Source organism: Sciurus carolinensis, chromosome 11, assembly GCF_902686445.1.
Source record: "Sciurus carolinensis chromosome 11, mSciCar1.2, whole genome shotgun sequence".
Classification (NCBI taxonomy): domain Eukaryota; kingdom Metazoa; phylum Chordata; class Mammalia; order Rodentia; family Sciuridae; genus Sciurus; species Sciurus carolinensis.
Window position 1 is genome coordinate 58939876 of NC_062223.1, and position 21972 is coordinate 58961847.

The 21972-nt window shown below is 37.4% G+C and overlaps 1 protein-coding gene and 2 non-coding genes across 3 annotated transcripts in view; all 3 read left to right on the plus strand.

Moving 5' to 3' along the window:
* Tsg101 (tumor susceptibility 101) overlaps positions 1-14881 on the plus strand; it is a 46975-nt gene extending 32094 nt beyond the window's left edge. Inside the window, exons 8-10 of the mRNA XM_047519008.1 lie at positions 11368-11570; positions 12994-13233; positions 14544-14881. Coding sequence (XP_047374964.1) covers positions 11368-11570; positions 12994-13233; positions 14544-14633 — 533 coding nt within the window. The 3' untranslated portion in view covers positions 14634-14881. The remainder of the gene's footprint in view (positions 1-11367; positions 11571-12993; positions 13234-14543) is intronic.
* Positions 2497-2572, plus strand: Trnaa-cgc (transfer RNA alanine (anticodon CGC)). Its single transcript has one exon. It is a non-coding gene; the product is annotated as a tRNA-Ala (tRNA).
* Positions 14882-15277: 396 nt separating the features above from the next.
* Positions 15278-15376, plus strand: LOC124960853 (small nucleolar RNA U13). The gene has a single exon (XR_007104173.1). It is a non-coding gene; the product is annotated as a small nucleolar RNA U13 (small nucleolar RNA).
* Positions 15377-21972: the final 6596 nt, after the last annotated feature.

A 21972-nucleotide genomic window follows, 5' to 3' on the forward strand; every position in this document is an offset into this window, starting at 1 on the left:
GTTCCATGTGCTGCTGAGAAGAAAGTGAATCTGCTTGTTGATGGATGGAATATTCTATATATGTCTATTAAGTCTAGGTTATTGATTGTGTTATTGAGTTCTATGGTTTCTTTGGTTGGTTTTTGTTTGGAAGATCTATCTAGTGGTGACAGCAGTGCATTAAAGTCACCCAGAATTATTGTGTTCTGGTCTATGTATTCTTGAAATTGAGAAGGATTTGTTTGATGTTCAGGGATGCACCATTGTTTGGGGCATAAATATTTACTATCGTTATGTCTTCCTGATTTATGGTTCCCTTAAGCAGTATGAAATGTCCTTCTTTATCCCTTCTGACTAACTTTGGCTTGAAGTCCACTTTATCTGATATAAGGATGAAAACCCCCGCTTATTTACTGAGCCCATGTGCGTGGTAGGTTTTTTCCCATCCTTTCACCTTTAGTCTGTGGTTGTCTTTTTCTATGAGATGAGTCTCTTGCAGGCAGCATATTGTTGGGTCTTTCTTTTAATCCATTCTGCCAGTCTATGTCTTTTGAATGATGAGTTTAGGCTATTGACGTTCAGGGTTATTATTGAGATATGATTTGTAATCCCAGTCATTTGACTTATTTTTGTTTTTAAGTTGGCTTGGGTTCTCCTTTGAGTGGTTTTTCTCTAAGGTAGTTCCTCCCTTTGCTGACCTCCATTGTTGTTTTTCATTTCTTCCTCATGGAATATTTTGTTGAGAACATTCTGTAGTGCAGGCTTTCTATTTGTTTATCATGGAAGGATTTTATTTCATCTTCAAATCTGAAGGTTAGTTTTGCTGGGTATAGGATTCTTGGTTGGCAACCATGTTCTTTCAGAGCTTGAAGTACATTGTTCCAGGCCCTTCTAGCTTTTAGAGTCTGGGTTGAGAAGTCGGCTGCTATCCGTATTGGTCTCCCCCTATATGTAATCTGATGCTTTTCTCTCACGGCCTTTAAAATCCTATCTTTATTTTGAATGTTAGACATTTCCATTATAATGTGCCTTGTTGTGGATCTGTTGTGATTTTGTGCATTTGGTGTTCTGTAAGCCTCTGGTATTTGATTTTCCATTTCATTCTTCAGGTTTGGGAAATTTTCTGATATTATTTCATTGAATAGGTTGTTCATTCCTTTGGTTTGTATCTCTGTGCCTTTCTCAATCCCAATAATTCTTAAATTTGGTCTTTTCACAATGTCCCATAGTTCTTAGAGATTCTGTTCATGATTTCTTACCATCTTCTCTGTTTGGGTAACTTTATTTTCAAGATTAAATATTTCGTCTTCATTGTCTGAGGTTCTGTCTTCCAAGTGGTCTAGTCTTTTGGTGATGCTTTCCATTGAGTTTTTTATTTGGTTTATTGTTTCCTTCATTTCAAGGATTTCTGTTTGGGTTTTTTTTGAGAATCTCTATTTCTTTGTTGAAATGACCTTTTGCTTCCTGCAGTTGCTCTTTCAGCTTAATGGTATTATCATTCATTGCCTGCATTTGCTCTCTTATCTCATCCTTTGCTTCATGAATCATCTTAATCATGTATAATCTGAAGTCATTTTCTGACATTTCTTCTAACATACTGTCATTGGATTCTATTAATATAGAATCTAGATTTGTTTGGATCATTTTCTTCCCTTGTTTTTTCATGTTGTTCATGTATCTTCCCCTCTAGCAGTGCAGATCTGACAATGAACTTCAAGCCTCCAGCAGACGTCTCAGGATGGGATTTGCCCCACCTAAAGATCGGAGCTATGGCTTCCAGGATTATCCAAGATGGCCACTCTGGCTTTGAAATGTGTTCGCAAATGGGGAGCTGCAGCTCGGGGTGTGGCCGTGGTCAGCAGGAGGTCCTAGAGGCAGGATATCATTGGTCAGGAGGGGTCTTGGCGATCGGGTGTGTTTGGTGTAGTTGTGGGATCCTGGAGGCCGGTTGCAGTCATTCAGTCTGGGGTCCCAGTGATAGGGCGCAGTCAGTTGGTCTGGGGGTCCTGGCGACAGGGAGCAGTCAGTCGATGCGAGGGCCCCAGAGGCAGGGAGTGATCGGTCAGGCTGAGGAATCCTGGAGATGGGACTCAGTCAGTCTGGCCAGGGATCCTAAGGGGCCTGGCTGTTCTCTCAAAATGGCGGCAGCCACGTGTAATCAAACCTGCAGGTACTGTAACAGTGAACTTCCAGGCAACAGCAGGCAGCTAGTGCTCCACTGGCGGTCGGCAATCAGTTTGCTGACTGTTGTCAGACAATCGGGAGGTCAGCCTCCTGCGTTGGGTGATGGATAGGTGTAAGGCAGGCGATCCCATGTTCTAATTTGAACTTGTTCTTTTAGATTTTGTGGTTACTCTTATCTGGTTCTGTAATCTGATCTGTGTGCAGTTCACATAAATCCCCTCTTTCAGAACTTATGTTATTGGCATTTTGGACCTGCATTTCTCCTACAGATAACAGGTTGTTTTTGGAGGAATGCAGAGCTGTGGGTAAGTTGCTTTTTAAAAGAAAGCATGGGCTGGGGAGATGGCTCAGTTGGTAGAGTGCTCGCCTCGCAAGCACAAGGCCCTGGGTTCAATCCCCAGCTCCGGCAAAAATAAATAAATAAATAATAAAATAATATAAAGCATGGGATGGTGGGATGTTGTTGACACATGCCAGTAATCCCAAAGGCTCAAAAATAATAAAAAGGATCAGGGATGATAAAGTGTCCCTGGGTTCAATTCCAGTACCCCCCCCCCAAAAAAAAGATGATGAAGAAAAGAAAGAAAAGCATGTGGAAGTCAGCACAGTAGGCCCAGCTTATAGAATTATTCTCTTAACATCATGTTTCCACTGCTCATGTCTGTCTTTACCTATTGCTTGGGAGTCAGGTGGGCAGGAAAAAGGTTTATTGAAAGCCAACCTTGAGGAAGAGAGAAAAAACCTTTTTGTATCAAATTTTCCTCTGGGGTGGGGTCCCTCAAGGGCACAAACATCTTTTATAAAAGGAGGCAAAGTGAGACACAAAGCAAGAAATATGCATATTCAGATTTATTTAACCAGAGAATAAGTTCATCTTAATGCCCTTGTTATCTGTCTAAAAGTTTTTATTATCAAACTGAGGAATGTAGGATACTGAAAAACAAATCATCAGGAAGTTAACTTTAACTTCAGAGGGCATCTGTTTCAGAGTATACTTCAAAGATGCTAGACTAAATTATTCACTAAATAGTCTGATCTGTTGGATAGTATTGGTTTCCTAATACTAGAAAAGTAATGTCTTATTTCCTGAAGATTAGTTTGGTAATGGTATGCTACCTGGCATGTAAATGGCGTGTTGTTGAGAATTCTCTCTCAGAGTAGGCTATTACCTTTTCAGTTGTTCATCTGGAATTATTGAAGAGCACTTCTGAAATCTGACTCTGCTTGGGTAAAAGGTCAGTATGTGGGGATTTGAGGTATGACAGTTTTCCACAGACTCTTCTTAATCCAAGTAGATATGGAGAATATTAGAATTTCTTTTAAGATATTTGGGGGAAAAAAATGTTTGAAAAGTGTCCAAGAAGTAGGTGGGAGTCTTCCTCCAAATCTTTCTTCATATTTGTTTGTATAAACAGACTTAAAAGTGGCAAGCAGCTCATCAAATTTTGAGGTTTTTTTTTTCTTTTTTACTTTTAAAAACTCTGGATTTTTCTTTTTTATTTCAGATTTGACTTATAGTTCTTATATTATTTTAGAAAGTAGTTGGATTTAAAGTAAGTTTAGATATACTTTGTAATAAGGTCTGTTTGTGACAGGAAGTTAAGACTAGGTCTAACTTTGGCACATCTAGCCTCCTCAGATGAACTGTGACCTTTACGGGCCAGGCTGTTTGCTACCTTGACTTTGTTCCCATTTGAGTATTAATGGCTTTGACTGAATGAGTCTTGGGAAGGATTTGGTGTTGTATGGTAGCTTTTGCCTCAGTATATTTCATTACAAACAATGTAAATCCTAGGATTTGAATGTTTTTAAAAAATAGGAATTTGAAAATTTAGAATCAGTGTAAGTTGATCCTTTAGATCAGATATGGTAACTGGTTTGATAGTGTTTGTGAAAAACTCAGAATAGATTATAAGACCCACAAGCCTTTGTTAAATGGAATTTAACTATTACATGTGATTGGCTACACATTTGAATGCCTAACCATATTCATATCATTTGGGTACCTAATCCCTGGGAGAAGGATTTTCTTGTCTCATAAGAACCATAATAAAGCCAGGTATGGTGGTGCATGCCTGTAATCTCAGCAGCTCGGGAGACTGAGGCAGGGGAAGGGGAATCCTGAGTTCAAAGCTAACCTCAGCAAAAGCGAGGTGCTAAGCAATTCAGTAAGACCCTATCTCTAAATAAAATACAAAATAGGGCTGGGGATGTGGCTCAGTGGTCAAGTGCCCCTGAGTTCAATTCCTGGTAAACCCCACCCCCGCCAAAAAAAAAAGAACCATAATAAAATTTCATATAGGTTATAAATAAGACAAATTATTTTGTCTCCTTATCAAAAATGGGGACTAGTCTTTTTATACCTCACTCTTTGGGCACTAAATTCTGAACTAAACTCTTATAGAAATTATATTTTTTGCTCTCTTTTAAGGGCTTTATTAATTCAGTACTGTGTGAGAAACTGGAGGTTTTGATTTGGACTAAATTCCCTCCAAATGACTAAATAGCTAAGTCTTTAAATCATTGAGTCTGTGAAAGGTTCTCAAGAAATACAGCTAACTCTCTGATATATTATAAATGTTTAGCAAGTGTAGAAATAACGTGTTACCTTTTTACACATCATCATTTGAAGTAGACTGCTTTCTTCTACAGATGGCCATGAATGGTGAATTGTTGATTAGGTAAGAGAATACCCTCAGTTAAGGACCTTAAGTTTGGAAGTTTGGAAGTCCATAAAACCACCCTCACTCTGACACCAGTTGCCAGTTCAAGCGTTCCCAAAACCACACTCAGGTTCTATAATTCTCTAGAAGGACTTAGAGAACTCACTGAAAGCTATTATACTCACAGATTACAGCAAAATGATGCAGATTAAAATCAACTAAGGAATGAAATGTATAGGGTAATCCAAAAAATTCCACATTGAAAGCTTCTGGTTATTCTCTTCCAGTGGAGTCATAGTGCTGACTTTCCCTAGCCACAGCATGTAATAATAAGCGCAGAGTGTTTTCAACCGAGGAAGCTTACCTGAGCTTTGGTGTCCAGAGCTTTTATTGGGGTTTGGTCATGAACATATGGTTGGTTCACTCCTCATAGGACTTTAGTTTCCAGGCCCTCCAGAAGTTGAGCTGTTTCCGCAGCAAAGCCTACCATTGTTTAGACTGTTTTGTGTGACCCAGGCCTCCAAGTAAACAAAGGCATTCATATGTTTTTCCAAGGGTTTAGAGCTCTCCCTCAGAAGCCAAGAGCAGAGACCCCAGTCCTCTCCCTCTTTGGTAAGGCTAATTCCTTATTACAAAGAACCAGACCATACAATACCTTGGTTTTGTTTGTTTGTTTGAACTTGTAAAAATACCCTAAAGTACCACCACCCACCCCCCAAAAAAATTGAAGATCTGCAAAAAACTACCTGCTGTTAGTATAATTTGAAGACGTTAAGGCAACAGAAGGGTACTGGAAAAAGAGGGTACCTACCACACATGAGGCCCTGGGTTCTGTCCCTAGCACCATGAATGAAAGAAGAGTACATGTTTACCTAAGTATGGGCTGGGCCACCACATGTTACAAAGCAGTAATTATGGCACACTCCTATTCTTTGAGGGATGGTTTCATAATAGAGAATAGGTTGGAAACTTAACTCTGGTTTATATATCAAAAAGTGGAGATTGTTACAGAAAAGATTTAATGCATGTTGCATTTTTCTAATGTGTTGAATTTATTTGGAGAAACCAAAATCATAAATTAGTTTTCACGAACTCTGGCAAAAATGGCAAACAAAAGCAAATCAAGAGATTGAATTATGGTACTATTGCCTAATAAACAATTCGTGTGTCCCCTTGGAGACAGAAATAGTGTCTTTAAAGAATTTATCTAATGAAGAGGCTTATTATTATGGGCCAGACTATATGGGCAACAACCAGACTCCATTTTACCCTGAAACTCCCATGTTCTGTAAGCAATGCTTCTCCCTTGAAAAAACTCTGCTGTCCTGATCCTGCTTAGCACACCCTGCTTAGAAAGGCAAATGTTTCTATTCTTTTTATACGATGTAAAATTGTTCTCTTTTGGTTCCTATTTTTCTTGGACAATATACCCTGTCAGAAAATGATTGTCTAGATGTTAGTAACCATTCTTTAAATTGTACTCACCAATTTCATCTTCTGCATATGATTTTAAATCTCATGATGTTTGTTTGTAGTTCTGAATCATAGCCACAGCCACTTATGATTAATGTATTGACATGCTTTGCTTATGGTATAAAAGATGTGCTCTAACCTTTGAGGGGGGTCAAGGAGTATAGATTTGCAGTCTACCCTTGTCCTGCCAGCTGGGGGCCTATGTGCTAGTAAATAAAAATAGTTCCATCTCCTGCTTCAAGATCTATCCACTTGGTGATTTATTATAATCTTGCCATAACATTACCACTGAATTGTAGTGGCTGTTGATGCATATTTATTTGAGTAAATTGAAGCAGTGATAGTGTTGAAATCCATAATGTTAAGTATTTTATTCATTTTTCAACACCCTTTCGAACTATAACCCCTCAAAGCAGTGGAGCTTCGGACATTATTTTCTGATTTTCAGATAGTAGAAATGTTGAGTAGCTCTTTCATTTGGTTTTATAACACTTTTCTATTTTAGTATTGATATGTTGATTAACGATTTTAATTACCGTCTACGTTACAGCACAAATAAGAGAAAGGAAGGTTCCAGTAAAGCATATCCTAAGGACTTCTAGTTCCTGGGACCTTGAGATTGTTTTTATCCAGGACTCCTAGAAGATAAATAATTCTGTTGGTTTCAGGAAATCCTTCAGCAGTTTGCCACTCGTGTTTAGTATTTAGGCTGCACATAAGACGTTTATGGTCCCTCCCTGTTAGTTTTTAAACTCATCATAGTAAAAACTGTTAAGAAAGTAGGTTCCAGTTGTGCTGGTACTTTGAGAATTAATTATAGGTTAATGGAAAAAAAGATGAAGATTAGTCTAAATCATAACTTCATGGTAGAGATGAAATCTGATATTCAAGAGCATTAAACTGTTAGTTTAGAATGGCTTAGAGTTTGTTGAAGGGAGAGGTTGTGCTTGTTATGGAAAGAGCAGGATCATTTTGCCTGTAAAGTACGCAGGGCATTTGCAAGGACTTCAGGAAGTTTGCCTTTCATAGACTGTGGGTAGCATAATTTAAATATAGCAGGTATAGAACATAAGTTTAAGAATGATATTGGGGTAATGGTGACAAGGCCAAAAAATAGACATTAATAGTAGCAACAAAATAGATGACATGGATTTCAACAATATTTCTTTTTTTTTTTTTTTTTTTTTTTTTTTTTTTTATTTCAACAATATTTCTTAACCTTTTTCTCATTATTATTCTCCTACCCTTTCAGCCTTCTTAGACTTTTTTTCCCTAATCATTCTCCCCACAAAAATGTTATACCGTTATCTATATGTATATCTTGACTTTATACATTAAAAAGGCAAGATTTCTTTTCACTTCCTAAATCCAATATTTACCCTTGTTGGATAGGTATGGAGGTGATATCACCCCCATTGAGAATGTGCATGGGTAAGAATGACAATAAGACTAAACTTGAACTCAAGAGGTTAAAACTAGAGAGAACAGGCTTTATACCCCATGTTTTGTGACTGGTAAAAGATGAATAAATGAGCCTTTCCTTGACTTCATGGAGTGTAATTACAGAATAAGAACAAAACAAATAGAAAAAGTAGTCATTGTACTTTAAATAGAATTAGGAAGAGGTATGGATGCAAACTTCAAAGCATTTAGTCCTTAAAAAAGGATCTGGAAAAATAAGTTGTCTTGCTAAGAAAGGAAGGTGTTTTAGTTAGCTTTTTTTTTTTTTTTTTTTTTTTAATGTCACTGTGACCAAAAGACTTGACAAGAACAACATAAAACAGGGAAAGTTTGGGGGGCTTTTTGTTTTTGTTGTTATTTTGTTGTCAAAGTGACTTTTTCTGTTTTTTTGTTTTGTTTTTCGTTTTATTTTTGTTTTTGTTTTTGGCGGGGTGGGGTGGGATGGTACCAGGGATTGAACCCAGGGACACTTAACCACTGAGTCACATCCCTAGCCCTTTTTTTATTTTATTTTGAGACAGGGTCTCTCTAAGTTGCTGAGGCTGGCTTTGAACTCACGATCTTCCTGCCTTAGCCTCCCAAGCCACTGGGGTTACAGGTGTGTGCCACCATTCCCAGCTGGGAAAGTTTATTTTGGCTCATGGTTTTTGAGGTCTCGGTCCATAGACAGCCAACCCCATACCCCTGACCTGAAGTCATGGAACATGGAGGAACAGCATTGCTGAGGAAAACAGCTCAGGACATGGCAACAAGAGAGCAGAGAGAGTAAGCTCTGCTCACCAGGGACAAAATATGTACCCCAAAGCACACCCTCCAGTGACCTACCTCCTCTAGCCATCTTTACCTGCTTGTAGTTACCACACAGTTAATCTGTACCAGCAGATGAATCCTGATTTGGTTATAAGTCTCAATCTAATCATTTCACCTCTGAACATTCTTGCATTATCTCATACGTGACGTGAGCTCTTGGGAGATACCACATATCCAATCTAATAGAAAATTAAATCTTTTGAGCAATGAAGAACTAGGCAAATAATTAAAGGGATTGGGATTCTTGTTCCAAAGCAGAGAGGAAGAAAAAACAGTGGAAGACTTCTGTTGATGGTATTTGCCTTCTCTGATGATACCTGCAGATGGTTGCCTTTGTGGAAGATGATAAAAGAGGATGTAGGGCTTTAGGAAGGAATCAGAGGGATGGACGATTTTGTTTAGACTTAGGGTCGGTGAGCCTTTGATCAGGCAGAATGCAAATGAAGCCACCTTCCGGGGGGCAGCCTATCTTCAGGGATACATGAGATAGACAAGGAGTCAGCTGAGGAGAGATGCTTACTGGGAGTAGGAGTGGTACAAACATATCACAGATGCCAGAAGTGAGCGAGTGAAGATGTGAATGGGTAAGTTCAGAAAAGTTGCTGGAGTTTGTCGGGTGACTTCATTGTATGCATGGGAGGGAGTAGATAAAGGAGTGGTAGAAGAGACTACAGTGTCAGAGAAAAACAGGGAAATGAATGAGCTTAGAGGTAATGGCAATAGCTGGTAAACTGATGAAAATACTTAGGAAGTGAGGTATTAAGAGAAGCCAGGAGTGTGAAAAACAAGACCTCAGTATTCATAGGGGAAAATTCTGAATTCCAAAGCACAGGTTATCTGAAAGAGTTAATGCTTTTGTTTCTCAAAAATATGGAATAATATGCTGAAGTGATTTTGTAAAATGAGAAGCGAATTCTGAAACATATACTATATGGATTTGTATGTTAATAATCAACCAAAAAGGGCTGGGGTTCAACTATAGAAGTGAAAAGTTGTACCCCATTTGTGTACAATGAATTCAAATGCAGCCTGTAAAAAAATAAAGTCAATTTAAAGGGGGAAAAAAAAGGGCGGGGCTGTAACTCAGTGGTAGAGCACTTGCCTAGCCTGTGTGAGGCACTGAGTTTGATCCTCAGCACAACATATGAATGAATTAAAAAATAAAGGTTCATCAACAACTAAAAAAGTTTTTTAATGGTGTTTGTTAAAAAATAATAATAATCAACCAAAAGTATTAATTGCCTCTGTGAATCCTGCAAGATGGATAGTTTTGGCTCCCCTCATCAGGTTTCTAGATGGAAAGGCAGAGTCCCTGGTAGGGAGAAATAGTGAACACTGGAAGGCAGTGTGATGTTGGGACTTTTTCACTGTACCAGGGTCCCTAGGACACTCCTCAGAAAAACCTGCTAGAAAAAGAAAATCTAACTCAGAGACCCTCTCTTCTGTCATGGAAACAAAAGGGAAAAAAATAACTCTGTACTTCCCTTCAAAACCTATGATGCCTGAGGACTCCAGAGTCTCCCAGGATAACTTAGGTAAAGACCAGCTTCTATGAGAAGACAGTTTTATTAATCAAAAACTAAAAAAGACAACAACCAGACCAGTTTCTGGAACTGCAAAAGTTGTGATCAAATGGACATTCAAGAGCATGTGTGGAGCTGAGTACAATGGCGCATGCCTGTAATCCCAGGAACTCTGGAGGCCGAGGTAGGAGAATCACAAGCCAGTCTTAGCAATTTAGCAAGGCCCTAAGCAACTTTGCAAGACCCTGTCTTAAAAAAATAAAAACGGGTGAGAAGACTAAGGGTATGGCTCAGTGGGTAAGCACCCCTGAGGTTCATTCCCTGATATTAAAAAAAAGCATGTGTGGCACTAGTTGCAGCATATTTAGGACAGCATACTTTCTTTGTAGACAGTGTGCCTTGGCATCAGGGAAGGGCCTGTAATGAATGAGAACATGGGTGGTGGGAGGCACATTTTTACAAGCAGACTGAAGAAGTCTGCTTCCCTGATGAGTGGAACTATGTCAACTCAAGGTGAAAGTGATACTTTGTTAATCTGTAATCATCCCTTATTCATTATTGGCAGTTAAGGTTATATATACTTCTTATGTTCCTATATGGTCTTTTATAGTCAAATATAATTGAAAAAAATGTCATTTATATGTTTGCTGATTTAGGATCATAACTGAAGAACATTAATAGTAATAAAGAGTATCCATGGTTTTGTTAAAGGAAGGGCCTCTGTAGAGAAAATAGCTGAGAGATAAATTCTTTGATCTGAAATGTGCAAGAAAATGATCATACTGATTAGAAAGAGAATTTGAAAAAAGAATAGTAAGGAGTCTGAATATAACAAATTTATCACCTATTGAATATTTGGGTGTCATTCTCCGTTACTCATCTGTTCCATCTTCTCTTAGGGAGTAAAGGAGCAAAAGTCTTGTAGAAGCCAGGGAGCCTTACTAACCTGTTCATGTCTCATTTGTTGACGATTTAGGAATAATTGTAATATTTAAGATTGTAGCCTCTGCCTATTCAAGAAAATAACTAATTGAGCTGTAAATATGGAAAGAGTAAATATGGATTAAAAGAGTAATCTCTTGAAGGGAAAGTTTCTGAATGAACTCACATTTTTTATGCTGTTTTATTATGAAATTGTAGCAAACATTTTTTTTCCTTTTCTCCTATTTTGAAAGTGTCTGCTCATATTTGTCCTGTTCTCTGAAGGTTCCTGTGAGAGGAATAGAAAGAACTTGGTAAATAAGCAGATTTTTTTTTGTCTTTGTCTCCTGCAGGTCCCAGCAGAGATGGCACAATCAGTGAGGACACCATCCGAGCCTCTCTCATTTCAGCAGTCAGTGACAAACTGAGGTGGCGAATGAAAGAGGAAATGGATCGCGCTCAGGCAGAGCTCAATGCCTTGAAACGAACAGAGGAAGACCTGAAAAAAGGTCACCAGAAACTGGAAGAGATGGTCACCCGTTTAGATCAAGAAGTAGTAAGTAATTCATCCAAGACTCGAGATTTTGGGATTGAAGTATAGCCATGGCAGAGTGTTCTGTGTATACCATAGATATGCATGCATAGAGTTCAGAAAATTATAGATGTCCAACACTTTGAACATTTGACTGTAGCTTCCATGTAGCATTATTTAAAATAGAGGCCACGTTTATTCTTTGGGATGTAGATGATATTTAGAGCATTTTGCTTGCACCTTTGCCCAAAGGTGCAACCCAAAGAAAGATTGATTGGATACGTGATGTTGCCATACAGTTACCAGAAAATACAAATGTTAGAGTTCTAAGCCACAGTAAAGATCCACAGACCTTGAGTTGCAGATTTAAGGGACAGTTCTGTTTCCAAATGTTGTTTGAGCCATTTTAGTTATCTTCAAAGAATTCTTCTAACTTGAGAGTTTCCTATATACATGGTCTATATACCCGTAGCTTTCTTTGTGCCTCGGAGTCAGTGTGTAAATCAGTTCTGTGTCTTTGTTTAGTGAGGATGATGTAACGGTACTAGCATAACTTGAGAACCAGTTTCATGTGTCCACTTTTCATAACCATAAGGGAGAATGTATTTCAGTAAATGTGCATTTTTGATTTAAGAGTAAAGAATTATTGCCAGGCATGGTTGCACACACTTGTAACCCCAGTGATTCAGGAGGCCTAAGCAAGGAGGATCACAAGTTCCAAACCAGCCTCAGCAACTTAGCAAGACCCTGTCTGAAAATAAAAAATAAAAAGGGCTGGAGATGTGGTTCAGTTGGTTAAGCACCTCTAGGTTCAATCCCTAGTGCCAAAAAAAAGTAAAGAATTATTGAAATTCAAGCACTTTGGGAGAAATGATTCATACCTAGACATGGAAAAATGGTTCTAGTATATGTACAAAGTGAGCTCTGTAGTGGCCAGCCATTTTCAGAAGTTCAGGAAAAGTGACACCGGTGTAATTTAGAGCCTACAACCACCATGTACATATTGTGAAACTAGAGCAAAGTGTTCAGGACTCTGCATTAAATCTTCTGCACAGATTAGGCAAAGTTATTCCTCTGTGGCAGATGCCCACTTGTTTAGAGGAAGAACCTCTTTTATGACTTACTATGTAAATAGTATCCTGTTGATGACTTTGTTTTCATTATTGTTTGTTACTGATAAGTGCGACTCTGGTCACTGTTACTAAATCTGCTCAACTTAGGATATTTTCCACCATTATCTGGTTTTCGTTTAGCCTATGAGATCACACTTTTTCCTCTACTTTTGACCAGTGTGATATTGGAAACATTACTTTCACCCATGATTACTTTGAACAGTGAACAGAGACTAATAAACAATAATAGTCTCTTCCTGTGAAATTGTCTGACAAGCAAATAATTATGTACAAATTAGTATAAAGTCTTCATGCATGGACTGTTCTGTTTTCAGGCTGAAGTTGACAAAAACATAGAACTTTTGAAAAAGAAGGATGAAGAACTCAGTTCTGCTTTGGAGAAAATGGAAAATCAGTCTGAAAACAATGATATTGATGAAGTTATCATTCCCACAGCCCCACTATATAAACAGATCCTAAATCTGTATGCAGAGGAAAATGCTATTGAAGACACTATCTTTTACCTGGGAGAAGCCTTGAGGCGAGGAGTAATAGATCTGGATGTCTTCTTAAAGGTATGTGTTCCTCAGTCTGCTTTCCAAGTTTTTGGAACTTGTGCTCTAAGGACACTGACCTTGAAAACCACAAACCCTAGAGGATCTCTCTGTAGGGTTTTTTTCCATACAAGAGCAAGCAGGTGAGGTGTATGACCATTAGCAATGTTTTAGAGTGCCAACGATCAGTCCAAGTAAGGAGAAACTAGGCTAGAGATTGCAGTTCCCACCCACCTGGCAGAATCAAGATGACTGTAACTCTTCTAACTGTTGTGCCTGAGTGTATCAGGAAGCACAAAATTCCATAGGTTCTTTCAGGTCATACCACTTAAATTGAGATTACTGACTGTCCACTCCATCTTTTAGTTCTTAAGTTGTATAATTTTAGATTGGTTTTCCCAGATAAACAGCCCTCTCCAAGGAAGCGGGCTGTTCTTTTGAATGAAGGTTTTTCTAGGCTTAATGCTGTTGTACAGATAGGAAAATCTAGTAAGCCAGGTTTGGTTACTGCTGTTTGTTGGGTCATATAGCAGAATACAGCAGCAGCCATCCTTTGGATATTTGGTCCAGCTGCTGGTGGTGCCTCAGTGTACATGTGAGGCTGGTCAGGCCATGTAATTGATCTTGCTTGTCTGTCTTACTATGGGTGAGAGGCTAAACCATGTGCCTTAGGTCTGATGCAAGCTTAGGTATGATGCAGGCACATGATTTGGTATAAACCAGAGACCCAACAGAGAACTTTGTACACCGTCTCCTGCTTTGGTGGCATAGTATAGGGAAAGATGCACCTGGATAGGTAAGAGAAGTATGCTACTTGGTAGGGACTGGACTATGGACAAAAGCTAACCATATGTTGCTTATCCTTGCCCTTCCCCTTCTTATGACCAAGGGAGAAGAATTGGGTAACTTCCATTAGGATCATAGTACAAGTATCCCTGGCATCTTGGTTGAGATTTCAAGATACAGCTTAGTAGGAGTGTAGCTCAGTGGTAGAATGCTTGCCTAGCTTGTGTGAGATTCTGGGTTTGGTCACCATCACCACTAAAAAAAAAAAAAAGATAAAACTGAAAATCCTGAGCCAGATCCTGGAATGTGGTGCTTTCCCTGTAAACCTCAGAAGACTTTGCCCTTTTATATATAGTCTTACTGGCATCATTGTGGTTAAGTTTTAAAGCCACATGTAATGAGGTAGTGATTCCAAAAAAAGGTTGATATTGGTAATGTGTTTAGGATTCCTAGATCCCATCTAGGTTATAAGCAGTTTGATACTGCATGTGTGAGCCTGGATCAAAGCCATTCTAAACTGTTTTAAACTTTTTCCCTCCTCCCAGCATGTACGTCTGCTGTCCCGTAAACAGTTCCAGTTGAGGGCACTAATGCAGAAAGCAAGAAAGACTGCTGGTCTTAGTGACCTCTACTGACTTCGGCTGGAGTTTGACCTCTTCTTAAAGCATTCTTTTCTTCTCTTCCTTTCTTTTATCAGTAGGTAACCAGAATAAGTTATTGCAGTTTATCATTCAAGTGTAAAATATTTTGAATCAATAATATATTTTCTGTTTTCTTTGGGTAAAGACTGGCTTTTATTAATGCACTTTCTATCCTCTGTAAACTTTTTGTGCTGAATGTTGGAACTGACTGCTAAATAAAATTTGTTGCATAATTTTTCTCATCTTTCTTGGACTTCTTTAGGAAAGATCTTTGAAACCTTCATAAGATGCCAAGCTTCTCCCTAGCAACCAGAACATAATATTGATCTTACGTTACAATTCAGTCTTATTTATTCTATAGGATATAAAGAGAATTTTATTTAATATGGGATATACCAAGAATTAAATTTTGAAATATTTGAAATTGAAGGATTTGAGATTTATTTTTTCTTTCTTTTTTTTTTTTTTTTTTTTTGGTGACAGGTCTGGGTAGGGTGATACCCTCCCACCAGTCCCTGCTAGATCTTTTTCCTTTCTGTCAGAGAGAAAGAAACATAATGGCAGGTGCCAGGCAATACACCTGAGATCTTTGTTAGCTAGACAAGGTGGTCTGGACATAATTAAAAGGGAAGTCACAGATCCTATTATATTTCATAAGCATGATTGGGTTTATACACCATTGTGTGAGATGTGCCTCAAATCTTTTTTTATAATATCAGCACATGTCCCATCTGAAGTGAAAAAATTAAAACTTTTTTTAAAAAAGGGAAAGATATAGTGCACAAGCCTTCTTGATTTTATTGCCTTTTTTGAAGTTCTGTCTTCACAGGAGGTGATGCTATAGCCAAGTTTATGATGACAAAATGTACTACATACCTATTAGATGTCCTGCAGAGCTCATCCAATTAGAAAATGTTCTCTATCCAAATGAGAGTGCTAGAAGAATAAAACATTCTGATGTGAAATGTTTTCTTTTTTTTTTTTTTTTTGCAGTGCTGGGGATGGAACCCAGGGCCTTGTGCTTGCAAGGCAAGCACTCTACCGACTGAGCTATCTGCCCAGCCGGAAATGTTTTCCTTTAAAAGAGATTCATACCTAGCCCAAAAGAAGAATGACCAGCTTAGTCATCAGAGGGGTTTATACAATTCAGATGTTTTCTTAAATTAAAATCCACTTACAAAAATTATCAGAATAGGGCTGGACTTGTGGTTCAGTAGTTGAGCGCTTGCCTAGCATGTATGAGGCACTGGGTTCAATTCTTAGCACTTTATTAAATAAATAAATTTATTAAATAAATTTAATAATTTATTAAATAAATAAATGTCCATTGACAACTAAAAAATATTTTTAAGAAATTAGCAGAATAAAAACTGCCAATGTCAAACCAAGGTTTTACTTAGGGTTAGGATTATAATGTTTATTTTTGGGTGTATGTGCTTTTTTTATACATTTTAAAATGAACATAAGGAGTAAGTTTAAAGAAAATACCACTGAACATCCGTTTTGTAGGAAACTAACATTGCCACAGAACTGAAATGCTTCCATCAATTTCTCCTAGAAATTCCTGAAGTTATTGTTTAATGTAAATACTAGATTTATGAAAGTAAGTTCAGAGATAAATTAACATAAAATTAATTTCACCACTAAAAGTAAAGACTATATGGCAGCTGTTTAAAAAAATACATTGTCAGCAAACTAGTGAGTCCCTATTATTTGCTGGACACTGGGTTGGGCTCAGCAGTGAGCAAGACAGAAATTGGTCTCTGAATGCTAAATTAATTTGGTGAGCCAGGTGCAGTGATGCACTCCCATAATGCCAGTGGTTCAGGAGGCTGAGACAGAAGTATCACAAGTTCAGGGCCAGCCTCAGCAATTTAGTGAGGCACTAAGCAACTTAATGAGACCCTATTTCAAAATAAAAAGGGCTTGGGGATGGGGTTGTGGCTCAGTGGTAGAGCACTTGGCTTGCACATGTGAGGCACTGGGTTCGATCCTCAGCACCACATAAAAATAAGTAAATAAAGGCATTTCATCATCTACAACTAAAAATATTTTTAAAATAAAGGTATAAGAAGAAAAAAAACACTTGCATTTTAAAAAAATAAAAAGGACTAGAGATGTAGCTTAGTGGTAAATTACCCCTGGATTAAATCCCCAATACCTCATCTCCCCCAAAAAAGAAATTATTGGGTGAATATAGTCACACAAAAACAAAAGTTGAAGTGCTATAGTAAAACTATAGAAGAGAGGACTATAAATTTGAGGCATTAATCTTATCCCTCTAGCAGAATTCAGTATCACATCTTATTTCTAAGGTACCAAAAATGTGAAGCCTGAAACTAGAAATCACTTTTTTGTGGGCATTTTTTCATATCATAGTCGCCACAGGAAGGAACATCAGCAATGTTCACACAGAAACTAAGGAAGAGATAACAAAAATGTATTTAATATATGTATTACAATGCACAGCAGGTCACACACATCCACCTGTGATGGGATCTATGTTGTCCAAGCTGTCCTCAAACATCTGGGCTCAAGTAATCTACCTGCTTCATACTCCCAAGTAGCTGAGACTACTGCTACATGCCACCACACTCAGCACAAAGGATTTTTAAAAAATTGTTTTAATTGCCTTAGGTAGTTTTCAACTAGAAATGTTGGCTAGAACCATCTAAAAATTCAGCCCAGTAGTAATGGTGTATACCTGCAATCCCAGCTTCAGGATGCTAAGGCAGGAGGAGTATAAATTCAAGGCCAGCCGGAGCAATTTAGTGAGACCCCATCTCAAAATACAAAGAGCTGGGGATGTAGCTTAATGGTAGAGCTTTTGCCAAGCATGCACAAAGCCCTGAGTTCAATCCCCGATATTGGAAAAAAAAATGTTTTGGGTAAAAATTTTAACTTTCAGATGCCTAAGCCACCACCCCAGATCTTCCATGGATTGAGGGAATCCACAATTTAGACATTTTGACAGAGGTTCTCCAAGCAAGAAAGTGCCAGTTTTATATTGTCAGCTATAAATAATTTAAACTTCTCTCCCTTTAATTCCATCCCACAGTCAGGGTTTATATTAGATTTCAAGGGTTTTCTCCAGGAAACTACTGTCATCTCAGCACCCTTAATTTTCCCCATTCCTTAATTGAAAAATTCATGTTACTTTACAATGCTGAGCTTCCTGAACTAGAGTGTCCTAAATTAAATACAAACTATACCATGTTACTTTACAATGAAGTTCTGTATTCAAAAAGTCTCATAATCTTAGCCATCCATATATGGGATTTACTAACAATATCATGTTTTTCCAATTTGTGACTTTCTGGTGGATTCTTTTATAACTAAATGTGCTAACCATTAAAACACTCCTGAAAAGGGTTTAAAGTGAACTTTCTCCCCACCCTGGAGCTCTCTGTGTTTAAATCTATATGTCAATATAGTCAAAATATATTCCAAAGAGTGTGCAGAGCTTAATGGTGCTTATTTCCATTCCTCCAAGGACCATCCCATGACAGCTTTCAGAGAGGAGATTAACCCTTTGTCCAAAAAGAAACAGAAATGGGCAACATGCAAATTAGTCATTTCCAATTAATACAGTTTTGGGGAAATATACTCAATTTCTAGGCTATGTAAAAATATCCATTAAAAGAAAACTCAAGTGAGAAAGTTCTTACCTAAAAGGTGACTCATTTTTAGATTTATCTAAATGAAAATGGTAAATCTGTTTTTTTTCGGAGGGTATCTTGGTTCTGTATCCAACTCCAGTTATACTATAACTTGCATTATATTTACCAAATAGAAATAAATTACGAAAAGCCTTGTTGCTACTTTGCATATCTTGTATTGCAGAAATACAGTAAGTTTACTCCATAGAAAATTTTTGAGAAACATAAATAAATGAACATTCCCTTATCAAGTCTTTTAAATAATATAAAGAGATATAAAAAAAAATAAAGAGATATAATACATCTGACAAAACAACTTAGTCTGTTAGTGCTAATATAGCAAAATAAGTGTCATTCACTGCATCATAATGTGGCCAACATCAGACTACATATGCAACAGTGGTGCCATAAGATTATATCTCTGCTGACAAGGTAGCCATCTTCATTTGTGTTAAGTATAGTCTGTGATGTTTGTACAATGATGAAATATTCTAATATCCAAAATATTTTGAGAGTCGACATGATGCTCAGAAAGTTTCAGATATTGGACAATTTCAGATTTTCAGATTAGGAATGCTCAACTGGTAAAAATATATTAAAATACTCCAAAATCCAAAAATTCTGAAACACTTCTAGTACTCAGCTTTTCAGATAATGGATGATCAACTGATAAATGCCCACTGGAAAACAAGAAAGATTTCAAATTATAGCCTAATGTCTTAGGAAACAAGAATAGCACCTTAAACCCAAGAAAACAAGAAAGAAATTACAGTGGACTTTTAACAATAAAATAGAAAGCCAAAAGGGAAAAATCACACCCAAAATTGGTTCTTTGAAAAGATCAACAAAACAGAAACCTAGATTGATGAAGAATAAGAAGACTCAAATTACTCAAATCAGGAATGAAAGAGAGAACTATCATTACTGACCTTAGAGAAGCAAATAGGATCCTATGGGAATGTTGTGAACTATAAGCCAACAAATTAGATAATTATATGAATTCCTAAGAAGAAAAAATTACTGAAACTGACTGATTAGAAAGTTCAAATGGACTTACAAGAGACTGAATTCATTAATCTGAAAATCTTGCCAAAAGCAAAAGCTGAGCCCAGATAGCTCACTGGAGAATTCCACCAAACATTATAATAACAGTCTTTCATGAACTTTTCCAGGAAAAAGAAGGTGGGAACAAGTCACCACTCATTCTATGAAGCCACTATTATGAAATCACAAGGTAGAAGGGACATCTGAAGAATATAGATGTGAGCATCCTCAACAAAATGCTTGCAAAACAAATCCAGCAACATTAAAAGGGATTATAATGCATCATGACTAAATGGAATTTATCCCAAAATTGGAATAACATCCAAAAATCAATTGGTATAATATGCAAATAAGTACAAAAAATAAGCCTGGCATGGTGGCACATCCCTGTAATCCCAGCTATTCAGGAAGATGAGGAAGGAGAATTCCAAATTTAAAGCTAACCCATGCAACTTAGCAAGACCCTATTTCAAAAAGGGCTGGGGATGTAGCTCAGTGCTTTTTTAGCATATGCAAAGTCCTGGGTTCAATCCCCAATACCACAAAATAAAATAAATAAAAATTAAAAGGGATGATAAGGATATAATAGCTCAGTAGTAGGGTGCTCACTTAGCATGCATGGAGCCCTGGGTTCAGTCCCAAATACTAAAATAAAGTACAAAAAACATGATCACAGGTGCCAAGTGCATGCTTGTAATCCCAGCAACTCAGGAGGCTGAGACAGGAGGATCAAGAGTTACCTAGCCTGAGCAACTTATTGAGATCCTAAGCAACTCAGCAAGAACTTGTCTCTAATAAAATATTAAAAAGGGGTTGGGGGTATAGCACAGTTGGTAGAGTGCTTGTCTCACAAGCACAAAGGCCCTGGGTTCAATCCCCAGTACCGAAAAAAAAAAAAAAAAAAAAAAAAGTATATATATAAAAGGGCTGCAGATGTGGTGTGGTGGTTAAACATCCCTGGGTTCAATCCCTGGTACCAAAAGAAAAAAAAGTGACAATCTCAATGTACTGAAAAAGTATTTAACAACAACAAAAACTTATGGTAAACCTCAACAAATAATTTAGGGACAGGAACGTAACACTATAAAGCAAATCTATGAAAATCTTATATAGCAAATATTACAATTGATGGTGAAAGACAAAATGCTTTCCCTCCTAAAATTGGAAACAAGACAAGGATTCCAATTTGCCACCTCCGAAAGGTGATACTGGAAATTCTAGCCACAGAAATTGTGCAAGAAAGAGTAATAAAAGGCATTTAAATTATAAAGAAAAAAATAGAGTTTATTCACAGAAATGATATTATATGTGGAAAATCCTAAGGATATAAATAAAAATTTCAACTAATGAGTTCAGCACAATGACAAGACACAAGATGAAGACAGAAAAATCAACACTTCTATATACTTGCAATGCATGCATAATCCAAAAATGAAATTAAGAAAATTTTATTCCTGATAGTACCCACAAAGAATAAAAAAATACTTAAGCATATAATAAAAAAAGTGATCGATTTGTACACTGAAAACTACAAAACATTGCTGAAAGAAACTAAAGACTTAAGCCAGGTGTGGTGGCACGTGCCTGTAATCCCAGCTATTCAGGAGGCTGGGGCAGGAAGAATACAAGTTCAAGACCAGCCTCAGCAACTTAAAAAGACCCTGTCTCAAAATAAAAAATAAAAATGACTGGGGATGTAGCTCAGTGGTAGAGGGCCCTGGTTCAAACCACAGTACTTAAAAAAAAAAAAAAAAAAGGAAAAAAAGATGAAAGAAAATGCATATAGTAACAATAAACCATAAACTATAAAATAAGAATTTTAAGCCATTACCTATAAAGGAATGCAGACTTCAGGGCAAAAGGGTCAAGGATAAAGTTAGGCTTTAAATAATTTTTCTTCTTTAAATTTGATGTTGGAGCCACAAAGATACTTTGTAAAATTGTGAAACACTTAAGTGGCAGGCTATTGAATTAAGTACTCAAGTTTTGAGACAGGCTCCTGCCAAATGCCCAGGCTGGCCTTAAACATGGAATCCTCCTGTCTCAGCCAGTTGCTGTGATTATAGGCATGGAAAACTGTACCTGGCTTCCAAGTGACTTAGAATAGTCATTTGAATAGCCCTAAACTTCTGAGCTCTAAACTTATGATCAGCTGCCTTACCTGCTTGTCATTTCCTTTTGAGTGTCTTTCCACATATCTTAAACTTAACATGTCCCAGTTGGAAATCTTGGTTTTTCTCCCTTCTTTCCGTACTTCCCTGAATTGCACTCCCTTATAAACATCCCAACTGAATGACCATCCAGTTACTCGTAAAAGGGAAAAAAAAATCTAGAAGTTACTTTCAATTCCTTCCTTTCCCTCACTACATGCTACTTCTGTCAGAAGTCTAGCATATTTTATCTCCCAAGTATATCTTGAATTTGTCCACCTTGTGTATGCACTGGTGAGAAGTCTAGTAAAATTCTTAAGATTTGTGCAACAAGCCAGAGTGCTGTATCACTTCTCACACAGTAATCAGGAAACAAATCGCAAAAAATCAGTCTTTAGAATGTAAACGCATAAAGCCATATGATTAAACAAATTAACTTTCCATACACACTAGTATTTAAAGACATCTTCACCATGCTAT